The 11,848-nt window shown below is 40.8% G+C and overlaps 1 protein-coding gene across 3 annotated transcripts; it reads left to right on the forward strand.

The window, feature by feature from the left end:
* The first annotated feature begins 396 nt into the window (after positions 1-396).
* On the forward strand, positions 397-11,536 carry egfl7 (EGF-like-domain, multiple 7). Of its 3 annotated transcripts, none has more exons than XM_041969760.1 (9): positions 404-649; positions 4,045-4,297; positions 4,796-4,918; positions 5,808-5,920; positions 7,187-7,282; positions 7,378-7,581; positions 9,396-9,472; positions 9,771-9,933; positions 11,056-11,535. In XM_041969760.1, exons 2-9 carry the CDS (start codon positions 4,218-4,220, stop codon positions 11,073-11,075), a joined length of 876 nt encoding a protein of 291 aa, XP_041825694.1. In that variant the 5' UTR covers positions 404-649; positions 4,045-4,217; the 3' UTR covers positions 11,076-11,535. The 3 variants fall into 3 exon arrangements, with proteins under 3 accessions (XP_041825696.1, XP_041825694.1, XP_041825695.1); XM_041969761.1 differs by lacking the exon at positions 404-649 and adding an exon at positions 1,737-1,894; XM_041969762.1 differs by lacking the exon at positions 4,796-4,918 and having other exon boundaries at positions 397-649; positions 11,056-11,536.
* The last annotated feature ends 312 nt before the right edge of the window (positions 11,537-11,848 follow it).

An 11,848-nucleotide genomic window follows, 5' to 3' on the forward strand; every position in this document is an offset into this window, starting at 1 on the left:
AAAGAAACTGCTTCCTTATCGTGCAACTGCTAGGCTTCAACAAGCTGCAATTTCACAGATTTGATCTCTAACAGCTGTAAACATGAGCCTATATAGGCTCCGCCACGCCAATAGCTAAAACACGGAAACTGCATAGTTATATTGAGCTACTTGGAAGTTTATTCACACTAAAAAAATAAAAAAAAGCCAGGCCAGTGATGTGCTGTGCAGCAAAAGGCCAAAAGGTGAGAAGGCTGAAGGCATTTTGCCCTCTTCAAGATGTCTGCTCCACAATAGGAGCTCAAAACTGCTTCAAAATCAGATTCCAGCAGGATGGAGAGTGTTTGTGCAGGAGAGGGGTTTTATCAGCGGCAAACACTCACAGGAAGTCCGGTTTGGGAATGTCCATCCAATTCCTGCGTTCCACAGGAAGCTTTGCATAAAAAGCAAGTGAATAACGCCCAAAGACATTTCATTTGCCGCCAGACGACTCGCAGGGAGCACCTCGAATCAGACGCGAGGTTTTTCAACTTGAGACCCCCAAACTCAAGCTTTATAAAGAAACTGGCACCATGGAGAAGCCCTCTAATCAACCAGCCCGGCGGCTCGTGCCCATGGCCGCTGCTCAGCCTGCGCGCGCGCACGCACCTGACGAACCAATACTACGAGGGTACGGATTTTTACAATATATTCAAACGATCTGTGTTATACATGTGCATTGTTTTAATGACATTTTTGTATTTAATTTGCTATATTAGTCAAATATTTTGACACAATGGAAAGTAATGGGGAAAACACAAATAAGTAGATAAATATGTCCAAAAAGAAAATCTGATTATCAGCCAGTGCTAAAGGTCATACATGCATTGTGCAAAGTTGCTCGGAGTGAAAGGCTGCAATGCAAAGAATGCTCGGGTAATATTTGGTTTTACATGCATGGATCATTGCTTTATGAGTGTGTTTAATTTTCTCAAATAAATGTGCCAAAATGAGTACAAAAACTGCTCGTTTTACCATAAAAATGTGTAAAATGACAATAAAATGCAGGAGCACAACACTTATAATTTCTTATGGTAATAATGTCCATCTGGCCTGCATTATAAATACAGGCCCATCTTCTTTTAGTAAATAATTTACTCTATGAATCTAATGACATATTAAACAAACTGTAAAAGTTTTTTTTTATTTTCATAATTGGCAAAAGAGGCCACAGCCTCCTCCTCCTACAATTTTCTTCAGCAAATCTTCTTGAAATTATAGGACACACTTTTTCTTTAATTTTTTTTGATTAGTTTTAAAATAAAAACTAATGTAGGTTTTGTATTGTCCACACTGGCCATTATAAGATCAAAATTTAGATGATGGAAGACGAAATTCATGACCTCTTCTCTGTGCAGGAGAGCTTATCTAAACGAGTTAAACAATTCACGAGATCTTTTACCAAAAGGAAAATTCCAGCGCTGAGTTCTAATCAGTCCAATTTCTAAGCTAAACTCATAATATCATAATATAAAGAACAGGGGTAATAACTGCATTCATAATCTGTTTCATTTGGGTATCTTCCTTATCTCTACCCATGCTGCCTGATATTTTACTTCCCTTTTTTCTCTCTTTTAATGAATGAAAAGACTAGTCTGCATACCGTCTGAACACTGACGTCACTCACGGGTCCCCCCGTAGCAGGCAGTCTGAGCGGCGGGACACCCAGCTGGAGGAGTGGGAGGAGGTCCTTCCATCACCCCCCATGCTTTCTGACAGTCTGAGCTCTAGGAGAAATCTGACTAGTTGCAGAGTTTTATCTCTGGACTTTTACCTCACCAGGACTTTGCTGAAGCCTCGGGTGTTTTTTCCTGCTCCCCGCAGCGTTGCACTGTGGTTTTTCAGGGATAAATCACGGGAAGGCTGGCTAGTCATTGTACGGTTTGTGGTTTGTTTCATATGTATCCATGCATGCGCTCTGCCCTTTGGTTTGTGGTTATTGGTTTCTGCGCGCGGGTCTGGCATCCCTGCTTGCCCTTTAGCGTAAGAGAGTGTAGATTTCTTTTGAATGTATACTTCTAGGACGACTGAGGAGTCATCTCTCTACCGCGTGAGCGTGTGTCCGCGTGAGTTAACGTGAGATTGTTACGGAGAAGGAGAGATGAGGGATGTTGGTGTCAGCGCAGATCGCCAGACGTTGATGCTGTAAAACAGCGCCCTCGCGTGGTGAATGTAGGTGCACGTAAAAAGAAGAAGGAAATGTTGCATTCCTGGACTCACACAAACACGTTGTCTGAAAACTGTAATTACAGATTCTCATAATAACTATAAACATCCTTTTTGTACAAGAAGCATGGATAAAATCATACGAAATTCCACTCTAGACTTCTTAAAGAAGTGCAGCAACTTTCTCACTGTCAGTTTATTCATACTAAGCTGTGTCACACAAGTGCACACACACATTCTTGTGTCGTTTTCGAAGATGCCCCCCTGCTGTACTGACAGTCCATCTCACTGCAGTGGTTTGAGAATGAGTGCAGGGTTTAGATGTGTCCCTGGGCGCAGAGCCAGCAGGACATGCAGGTTGTCATCTGAGGATCAGCATCACCTCCAAGAAAACAGAGGGCTCCCCAGCACTGTTCAGTACCGCAGCCTGCCATTGCACTCAGCTGGCTTTAATGCGCTGAGAGATTTCCCAGGGGTTTAGTGTCTGCTGTGTTAAAACATGTCTGCTGGCTGACAGCGCAGCAGGAGAGGACTTCAGGTCGACTGTACTACACTCTTCACACAGTCTTGCTTTCAAACAGGTGGCTAAGACTTTACTTTAATCCTGTACAGTATGTGATAATTGAATATATCTGTGAAAGAGTGTGTGAACATTTCTGTCTCTGTCTTGCCTGGGCTTTTGTGTTTAATAAACAGTCTATGCAGGTGCAGAAGAGTTTAAGGACTGCATTTACAAGTAGTGTGTGCAGTGGACTCATTGTGCATGCATCCAACAAGACGTTAACTTGCTGCAATAGTGTTAGGCACAAAGAAAGATGTCAGATCTTTATTGCTGGTCATAAAATCTTTTAATCACTACCTCTCCGTTTGATTAATTTTAAAATCACTCGACAGGAAAATGGTTCAGTTTATCTTTTTATAGATAATGGTGTCACAACAGATCCAAAGAGAAACACAAAATAAACTATTTGTATTTCAGCTGTTAGCATCTGAGACTTAGTAGAAAGTTAAAAAAAAAGACTTTGTATGGTGGCCCAGAGGTGCAAAAAACTCCCACACCCCAAAAATAGAGAAGACAACAATAAAAAACACGCCAAGATTTCAGAAAACACAACCACACCATAAACATATTTTATCAAACAAAAAACAAACATTTTGTCAAGTTTTCTCTCTTTTTGTTTAACTTTGCAAAATGTGGGTTTTAAAATGTTGTGTTTTGAGTTTATGATCGTCTTTTCTTAGAAATTCTTTTATGTTTATTTGTTATATTCTTTGAATTTCTGTGGTGTTGTGTTTTTTTTATTTATTTATTTTTTTTTTTTTCAATGAGTTAATTTTCTTTGGCAGTGCTTTTATCATTTCTGAAATGTTGTTTGGCATTTGTTGTGTTTCACACCTTCTTTTTTTTCCCATGTCCCTTCTTTTTAAATACACACACTGCTCTGCTCAGACTGATTCCTGCTGCCAGCTTTTTCATCCGCGACTCAATAACTTCCAGCTCTTAAATTTTAGATTTAGGGAATTGCCGTTCTGCTATTTCTCACCCTTACCCCCCTCTCCTCCACCCATGCCTGTCTTTGTCAATCTCTTCATGACAGAGCCTCTGCAGACTCGCACTGGTCTATGTACTGATTCAATATGCACTAATGCTGTTGAAAAGGGCTGTGCTCCGGTTTCCTATGAAAGTGTGCTGTTAGACATGACACAGCTGACTCCATCTCTCTTGATGTCTGATTAGATTTTATCTGTGGCTGCAGTGGAATTGATTGTTTTTCATTCAAGTTTCTGCCATGTTTTTGCCCAATTTTGTTGGAATAAATATTATTTCAATACCCACTTCAAATGTCTCTCTCCTTACAGGTAGCTGGGGTCATCCTCCTGAAGGAGAACACACACATCCAACGTGAGGAGACTTTGGCTATTATCCACAGTCCCCCTACCCCTCCCCCTTCATCCTCTTCTCCTCTTCCCTCCGACTGGCACAGAGAAGAGTGTGAGAGACCCAGTAAGGGAACGTGGGAAAGAAGAAGACGATGTACCAAATGCTGCTCCTTTCCTCCTCCCTCTTCATCCTTCATGTGATGGGCACTCCCCAGTTTTTTGCTCACCATGGGTAACAGCTCACTTAATGCTCTTCCTGTGTTTATTATGGCCTGTCATTTTGTCAGTATCTTTGTAACAACCTCAAATACACATGTCCACTTCAGCTGTCACTCGGAGCTGTTTGTTTTAGTGGCAGAGACAGAGGAGTTGACATCCTCAGCAACACAAATTGCTCAAATGATATTAAAACATTGAAAAGTTCATGCTCCTATAGGGTCAAATTTCCACCAGGATGCCTTAGCCACTTCTTGTCATTTTCCATTGATTTGCATGAAGACCAAAATAAACCAAGTTAAGGGTCAAGTGGAGACACGGAGGTCAAAGTTCAGCTCTTAACTCCTGACACATTCAGGAGTGATTGCACGGGTCTGTCAGGAGTTTTTAAGTCTCCAATCTGGAGCTTTTCAAGTCAAACGGGAGCCACTTGGGTTTTAAAGTATCTCAAACTTTGCATCTAAAACCAGCTCAGCTTCTGGTGCAGACTGCTTACATGTCCATGTTATTGCAGGAGGAGGGTGTGTGGCCGGAAACCCCATCACAATGTTGTTATGGCAACGGAGTCATATGTCCAACCGGTGCACAAGCCTTACATCACCCTGTGTCAGGGCCATCGCGTCTGCAGCACCTACAAGTGAGACACGCTCTCATGCAACTTACAAACACACACACACACAAATAGGAAGAACATCATCTTCAGCCTGAGTTGCTGAAGTGTTCAGGTTACATCAGTGTCAAACAAAACAGAGCTTTAATTAGGGCATCTCCAGATGTAAACAATGCTTGACATGTTTAGGAAGGGAAAGAATTAGAAGCGTAGTCTTAAATAGATCTTGAATTTCTTCCACATACTCTCACACAAACACACACGTTAGTGTACATAGAACTGGGTCACGGTGGCACATATTTGAGTGGAATCAAAATATCGAGTATTTTTTGTAACTACGGGAAATGAGCTGCCTGCCCACAGAGACCACGGCCTTGTTTATTTTGGACTTTGTCTCTCTCTGTGCTTATACTCTCTCAATCGCTCTCCATCTCTGACACTCTCTAGCCCCCCTCCACACATTATCCCCCTCATTTTCATCTTCTCTCTGTACTAATGTTCATTTTTTCTTTTTCATTCTTGTTGTTATAACATGAACAGGCGCCATACACTTACAGTCTTGAGAAAAATTTGTTTTATTAAAGCAAACCTTTACTCTATTTGCCTCAGTTTATCACCCCATTTCTCCTCCTCCTTTAAACATACCACACTCTCAGCAGACTGCAACAAAATCTTAGATTTTAAATCTGGCTGTGTCACTTTTACCCCCACGACCTCCCTTCAACCCTTTACTCATCTCTGTAAAAAAGCTCAGATGTCTGCGGTTACAGTATTCCAACAAATTTTCATTCACTTATCAGCGTACTTGCAGTCTGACTGAGCACAGAAAAGGAGCAAACCACACACACCACAGCGATGACAGCATGAATAATTACAAAACCCTAACTGCAGTGTGTGTCTATGTGTGTCTCCACAGGACGACGTATTCGCTGGGTTACCGGCAGGTGAGCAGAGCAGTACTGCCTTCGCAGTTGTACCCAGAGTGCTGCCCAGGATGGAAACGATTTCACTCTTATAACTGCAATCAAGGTAAATTAAAGAGAAGTATGCTGGGGTTCTGTGACTGTACTCCCTGCACCTGTTTAGAGGATGAATAGCTGAACATTTTGGGAAGCATCCTGTTGATGGGATAGATTGGAAGATCAATGGACTTGCTATTGTTGCTCATTTGATATGACGACACAGTGCTGAGCTCAAACCATGTTTTAAGGTTAAAATAAATGGTGAGAAGTACATCCACAAAGCTGGAAACTGAAGGAAACTGTAAAAAAAGCAGAAACTTTAGAAAGCCAATGCACTGAACAAAGAGATGGTTGATAAAAAATACAGATAAAAAACAGATATACAGACTAACTTGCAAAAAGCCATTTCAATGCTTATTGGTTTGGATCAGCTGGATGGACCCTGCTGTGACTGGCTTACATGTTGTCAGCTGCATCTAATGCTGCTTTTTAATGGACACTGGGAACTTAGATGTGTCTTGAAAAGTCAGATTTCCTTCTTACTAAATTTGAATGAGGTTTTTCAACCCTAATTTCAGATCTTTTATGTATTTTAAACTATTTTATCACAAAAATCTCCTTCTTGCCTTTTTGATCATGTAAAACATTAGCAAAGCATCATTTAGCACTGCTGTGTTTTCAGTTAAACTACAAGTCTTTATGAGCTTAGATGTTCATCTCAGCAAAAAGTGGAAACTAATGCAGCATTTGGATGAACACAAGTGTTTTTTTTTTTAACTATAAATAAGCAGTTCAAGTTAAAACTGAACATGTGCACTGAGCTCCAGCTACAAGAGAGGTGAACCACCTCATGTGTATCTTTAATACACACATTTCACACAGGGACGGACATGTACCTCTCAAAGCACTGCTTTTGGAAGTCTAGTAGGTTTGGAGGAGAAGGCCATGTTTTTTTTTTCTATTATGTCACCAAATACACAACTGTTTCATCTTCTGGTTCTCCATCCTTAAGAAGGTTGCAGAGACTCATTGAAGGGCTTTCTATCAGCATATGAAAACTTTATTGAAAAGTTTTTTTTATTTTTTTTCCTGTTTGTAAGGAAACAGGAAACATGACTAAGTTTCCAAGTAACAATATGTGTGACATTTCCAAATGCTTAGGGCATCATTGCAGAGGATCAGAACATCCCTCTGGCTGATCCAATCATGTGCAGACCTAGTTGGTGAAATTCTTGACCTGGAAATAAGTTTCTTCTTCATATTAAACAAACCAGAGTGAAAGTAAAATTAATTCATCTTTAATGGTTCCTAACCCTTTCCATGTCTCTTCCAGCTGTATGTGGACAACCATGTGTAAACGGTGGTACTTGCTTAAGACCCAACCAATGTGCTTGTCCTCCTGGCTGGACGGGACACCAATGCCAAACTGGTACACTCACTTACACATTCAGATTTACCTGCACAGCCCACACAAGTTTCTGTGTTCATGCTCACACCTGCTTTCATGTCTTTCTTGCCTGTCAGACGTTGATGAGTGCAGCGGGCGGCAGCCTTGCGCCCAACAGTGCGTGAACACAGCTGGCAGCTATCGATGTGTGTGCAGGGATGGCTTCAGGCTTGGTGGAGATGGACGGTCTTGTCAAAGCCTTCCTCTACCTCCATCTCCTCCTCCTTCTCCTTATCCTTCCCAGAACAGCCAAGCAACAGTGGGTGGCCACAGTGATGCAGGTAAATGAGCAGGATGGGGCTGTGTGCATACCTCACACTGTATAATTTTATGCTCTGCAGCAGGACAGAAGAAGAAAAGAACATGGCCAGCTTCGCGGTCCATTATTACTTTTGGTACGCGCTATGCCACTCTCAACTCGTACCGTGAGTAATAATGCACTGCGACTGGTGCCGACTCCAGACAGATGTCATGTGGGCTGGCTCCATGCAGTGAAACTGGGATCACTGGAAATTTGATAATGACTCAGTTTAATCCTTTGAGTCCATGATTGAAGCAAACATCTGCTTTTAATAGAACCCTCATGCAAATATAGACATATTTTAACCCCACATACTCCATTAGTTCCCTTAAAAATGTTTCAGTGTTGTCTGTCTACAAGAAAAAGTCCAGATTTGCTCATGTGTGCTTGTTGTATCTAAGCAACAAAATAATTCCAACCCTTGTCTAAGTGTTTAAATGTGGTTGACCCCAGGATATTCCTTTTAAGTCCTATTCCTTGTCAACATTAGTGCCCTTTTGGGAAATTATGCAATATGAAACCTTAAAACAGACTTACCTTTTCCTGATTTCTCCCAACTCTTTTCAGCCTTGGGGATTTTTTTTTTCTGAGTCACCAAACTGTAAAAATCTGAAAAGGGGGATGCTGTTTCCTGCACTTCCAGGGAAAGAAATATCTCTGTATGAATGAGAGACTGCCAAATTTCTCAGGCCCTGTTCCAAACTCCCATCTATTTATCAGAGTTTCTGCAAGAAAAAAAAGAAAAAAAAAAAGAAAAAGAAAAAAAGTTCACACAAAACATTCTTGGCTTGAACTCCGTGACAACATAATGGATTGCTGAGTCAGCAAAAAGATAGGAAAAACACCAAAAAGGGTATAAGAAAGCTAAAAAATGACAAATCTTTATACTATTTAAAGCTGAGGGAGTTATTTGTGGGTGCACGTTCATTCTTGCTGCCCATCTCAAATGAAAAAATGTTGTTGCAACATGTTTTGCTTGAGACAGCTTTTTATCAGTTCATATGCACACGTCAGAAGGATGTTGATGGAGATCATGAATGTAAACAAAGGTTTAAATGTTCAGAAAGTCGACTCTCCTGTGCCAAGAGTGTTGAACTGCAGTTCTGCTTTTCAGCCTCTCACCTTCCTTTTTTTCCACTCAGCTCTTGGCCAGTGCTTGTGTTCTCATTCCAGCTCCATCAGCCCTGTCTGCTGGGGGTCATTGCCTGCCTCCCCCCCTTCTCCTCCCACACCTCCTCCACCTCACCCTGTTTCTCAACTTGTTCTAGTCTCAGTTATAGACCCACATCTGGGAGAGATTGAACATCTCCTGGTCTGTCTGCAGAAATACAACCAGAGCTTGGGGGTAGTGCAAGGATTTCTAACTCTGCATCCCAGTCTGGGTCCTGCTTCCATCAGAGACATTCTCCCTTGAGTGGATTGAGACGAACTCTTCCTTAAAGTTTGCCTGTCTATTTCTGGTGGCTTCTCTTTCAGCTTGTGTATTGCTTTTTTTAGCAGTTACCATATCTACAACCCCCCTGTCCCCTAAATTCCCCCTGTCTCCTGGCAGCTCTGCAGTCCTCACACTGCTTTCTAGTTTAGAGATGTCGCAGTAGACATCCATCACTGAATAAGATAAATTGATGAAGGCAGGTTGCTCCAAGGGATCTCTACAGTATAAATTTAATCATGCTCACCTTAGATCTATGCCCTAACCCTTTCCATCCCTCTTTACTTAGTTTCCATAAATTCATATGTATTAGTTTCCATGCTCTGATGTATATGTATCTGTCTTTGTGTGTGTTTGTGCAGGTGGAAGGTTGGGCTTGGTGGAGAATATGACAGAGGAGGTACAGAGCCTGAGGAACAGAGTAGAGCTCCTGGAAAAGGTATATGAGAAAACTCAAGAACACATGTTTAAACTCATATAAAAGCCACCTACTCTGATACCTCCCAGTGTGGGAACACCTCTGGTTTTTGTATACATGCACTTTTATAAGTCCAAGCAGCCGTTTATGCTCCAGACTATACAGTCTTTGAAATGCCAGACCTGCAGTGTCTTTATATTAAATCCTGCTTCTTGACAGAAACAAGCATAACGAGTAAATTAAGAGATATTAGGATTATTATTTTTCTTTATGAGGTGAGTCTTTTCCCTAACCTATTCTTGTTTGTGCCTCTGTTAAGAAATTACAGTTGGTGCTGGCGCCCTTCAGCAGCTTCTTCCTGCCGTCGCTGGACGAGGGCTTCTCAGAGAAAACCACCTTACTCTCTCACTCCTTCCAGCAACTAGACCGCATCGACTCTCTCAGCGAGCAGATTGGCTTCCTCGAGGAGCGCCTCGGCACATGTAAGCGACCACAGTCTGACCTTCGGTCGCTGCACTTAAAGGAGGGAAAATCCAATATTTGGTGGAACACCAGGGAGACTTTGTTTCCCAGAAAAGGATTCAATCTTTTTCAAAGAGAGCACATCATCAAAAAGCTCCAACAACTATCCATAATTTCATAAAAGTTTAAATGTATTATAGTTTTATTAATAAAAAAATCCAATAAAGGATAATAAAATTTTGTGCCTCTTATGTAATAATCTAGAGAGATATAGTTGCTCTTAAATTCAAACCTAATTAAAACCATGAAGATAGATTGGCACCATTAAAACAAGAACATCACTTTTAAGGTTTTAGTTTTGCAGAAACTTAAGGATGGACAGAGTAAAAACTTGATTCACTGAGTGTGTTGTAAGAAAAGTTTCTAGCAGGACTTTTCCTCTGGAGACCAGGGATGTTTGTACAAAATGTGTAGCACACTGTCTAAAAGCCCCTGAGACAAAGTAGACATATATAAGTTACACAAACTATGCCTTACTTTAACATAAGCACTGTGTGTTATTATTTCTGTAAGCACTTTATTGCAATGATGCATGAGACCACACTGCATTTTAGTGATGTAATAAATTATCCCATGCAGTACAGTGCTTATTTTTTACAACTTCTACTAATTTCTCAATTTATATTTGTTCAAGCAGAGATAAACATATATTTTAATGAGTTTTTAAGCTTTTAAAATATTATTTTTTTTAGGAATTTCTGCAAATCAGTAACCATTCTAGCAGTCTGCAGAATCCCAGTTGGCAAGTAACAGGTCATGACCCTTTGTTGGAGGCTTATATCATTATCAGAATTTTTTATATTGAACTAATTTCATTGCATTTGATCTTTAAGTTATTGAACAGTCAGTATTTTGCAGGGTTGTAGACATATAATTGTCTCAAAAAAAAAAAAAAAAAATCTGATACCAACAACCTGTAACCTGTTCTAAAGTATCCCTCGAGTCAAGAGTAATCTTGCTGTCATCGATGGAAACCTTAAAATATCACCAAACATTTGCAGTTTTACCATTAAGTTCAGTTACAAAACCTGGATCTCCTGTTTGTTATGCCTCAAATTATGTTTTTTATTTTTCCCTTGTAGGTTCATGCCAGGAGAATTAGCCGCTGAGCACGACAGTTGTCCTTTAAATGAGAGAGACTGCGCACGATGGCAACTTCAGTCGTTGTTATGCTGTGACGCAACCATCTTGCAAATCTTTTGTGGTTTTCACCACTCTCAACAGGTCCTTTTGTTAATGCTTATTTTCTTTTCTGAATCACTGATACATTCTTGATTTTACAGCAGTACCTGCAGCAGGGCTGGTTTCACCATTACATCATTGCTGCAGCATGTGGTCAAAGGTTAAAGTAGCCATTTAGTTTGTTTTTTGTTTTGCATCAGTGCAGCTGTGTCCTCCATCAGAACTCCAAACTGTGCAGGGGCTGATACGGGCATCTGTATTTATCTATTTAAATTATGATTATGATTTCTTAGTTATTTCTTAGTGCTCCAGTGAGCATTTTAACTAGTTTTTGTAACATTTTTGTAATAAAAGTCTTAATCAAAAACACCTTGTGTGCTCACTGACTGATTAATGGGTGTAAACTGAGGTTCTCTACACTGCTGGGATACTACTGCACAAACAGCGTAAACCACAAGTTCTGTAATCATCTGTAGAAGTATTAGATATCCTTAACCCCTGCTCCCCTGAAACACAGCAGCTAGGGGGAAGGCAGGTTGCCAAGCAGCTTGCAGAAGAGATGGCAAAGAGAGGCCGGCTGTAGAAACTTAAAGAGTGATAGAGATATTTACTAAAACATGAGAGCAGCTGATCAATCAGGTGATGTAGCCAGATGTAGGGTGAGCTTGACCTGTCTGAAATAACCTTATGCTC

This window comes from Melanotaenia boesemani, chromosome 19 (assembly GCF_017639745.1).
Source record: "Melanotaenia boesemani isolate fMelBoe1 chromosome 19, fMelBoe1.pri, whole genome shotgun sequence".
Classification (NCBI taxonomy): domain Eukaryota; kingdom Metazoa; phylum Chordata; class Actinopteri; order Atheriniformes; family Melanotaeniidae; genus Melanotaenia; species Melanotaenia boesemani.

Bases quoted from the DNA above. Each gene is read 5' to 3' on its own strand.
- egfl7 (XM_041969760.1), top strand. From the start codon at position 4,218: ATGTACCAAATGCTGCTCCTTTCCTCCTCCCTCTTCATCCTTCATGTG. The intron at 7,582-9,395 runs GTAAATGAGCAG...GTGTTTGTGCAG, and splicing joins GGGTGGCCACAGTGATGCAG to GTGGAAGGTTGGGCTTGGTG. The intron at 9,934-11,055 runs GTAAGCGACCAC...TTTCCCTTGTAG, and splicing joins CGAGGAGCGCCTCGGCACAT to GTTCATGCCAGGAGAATTAG.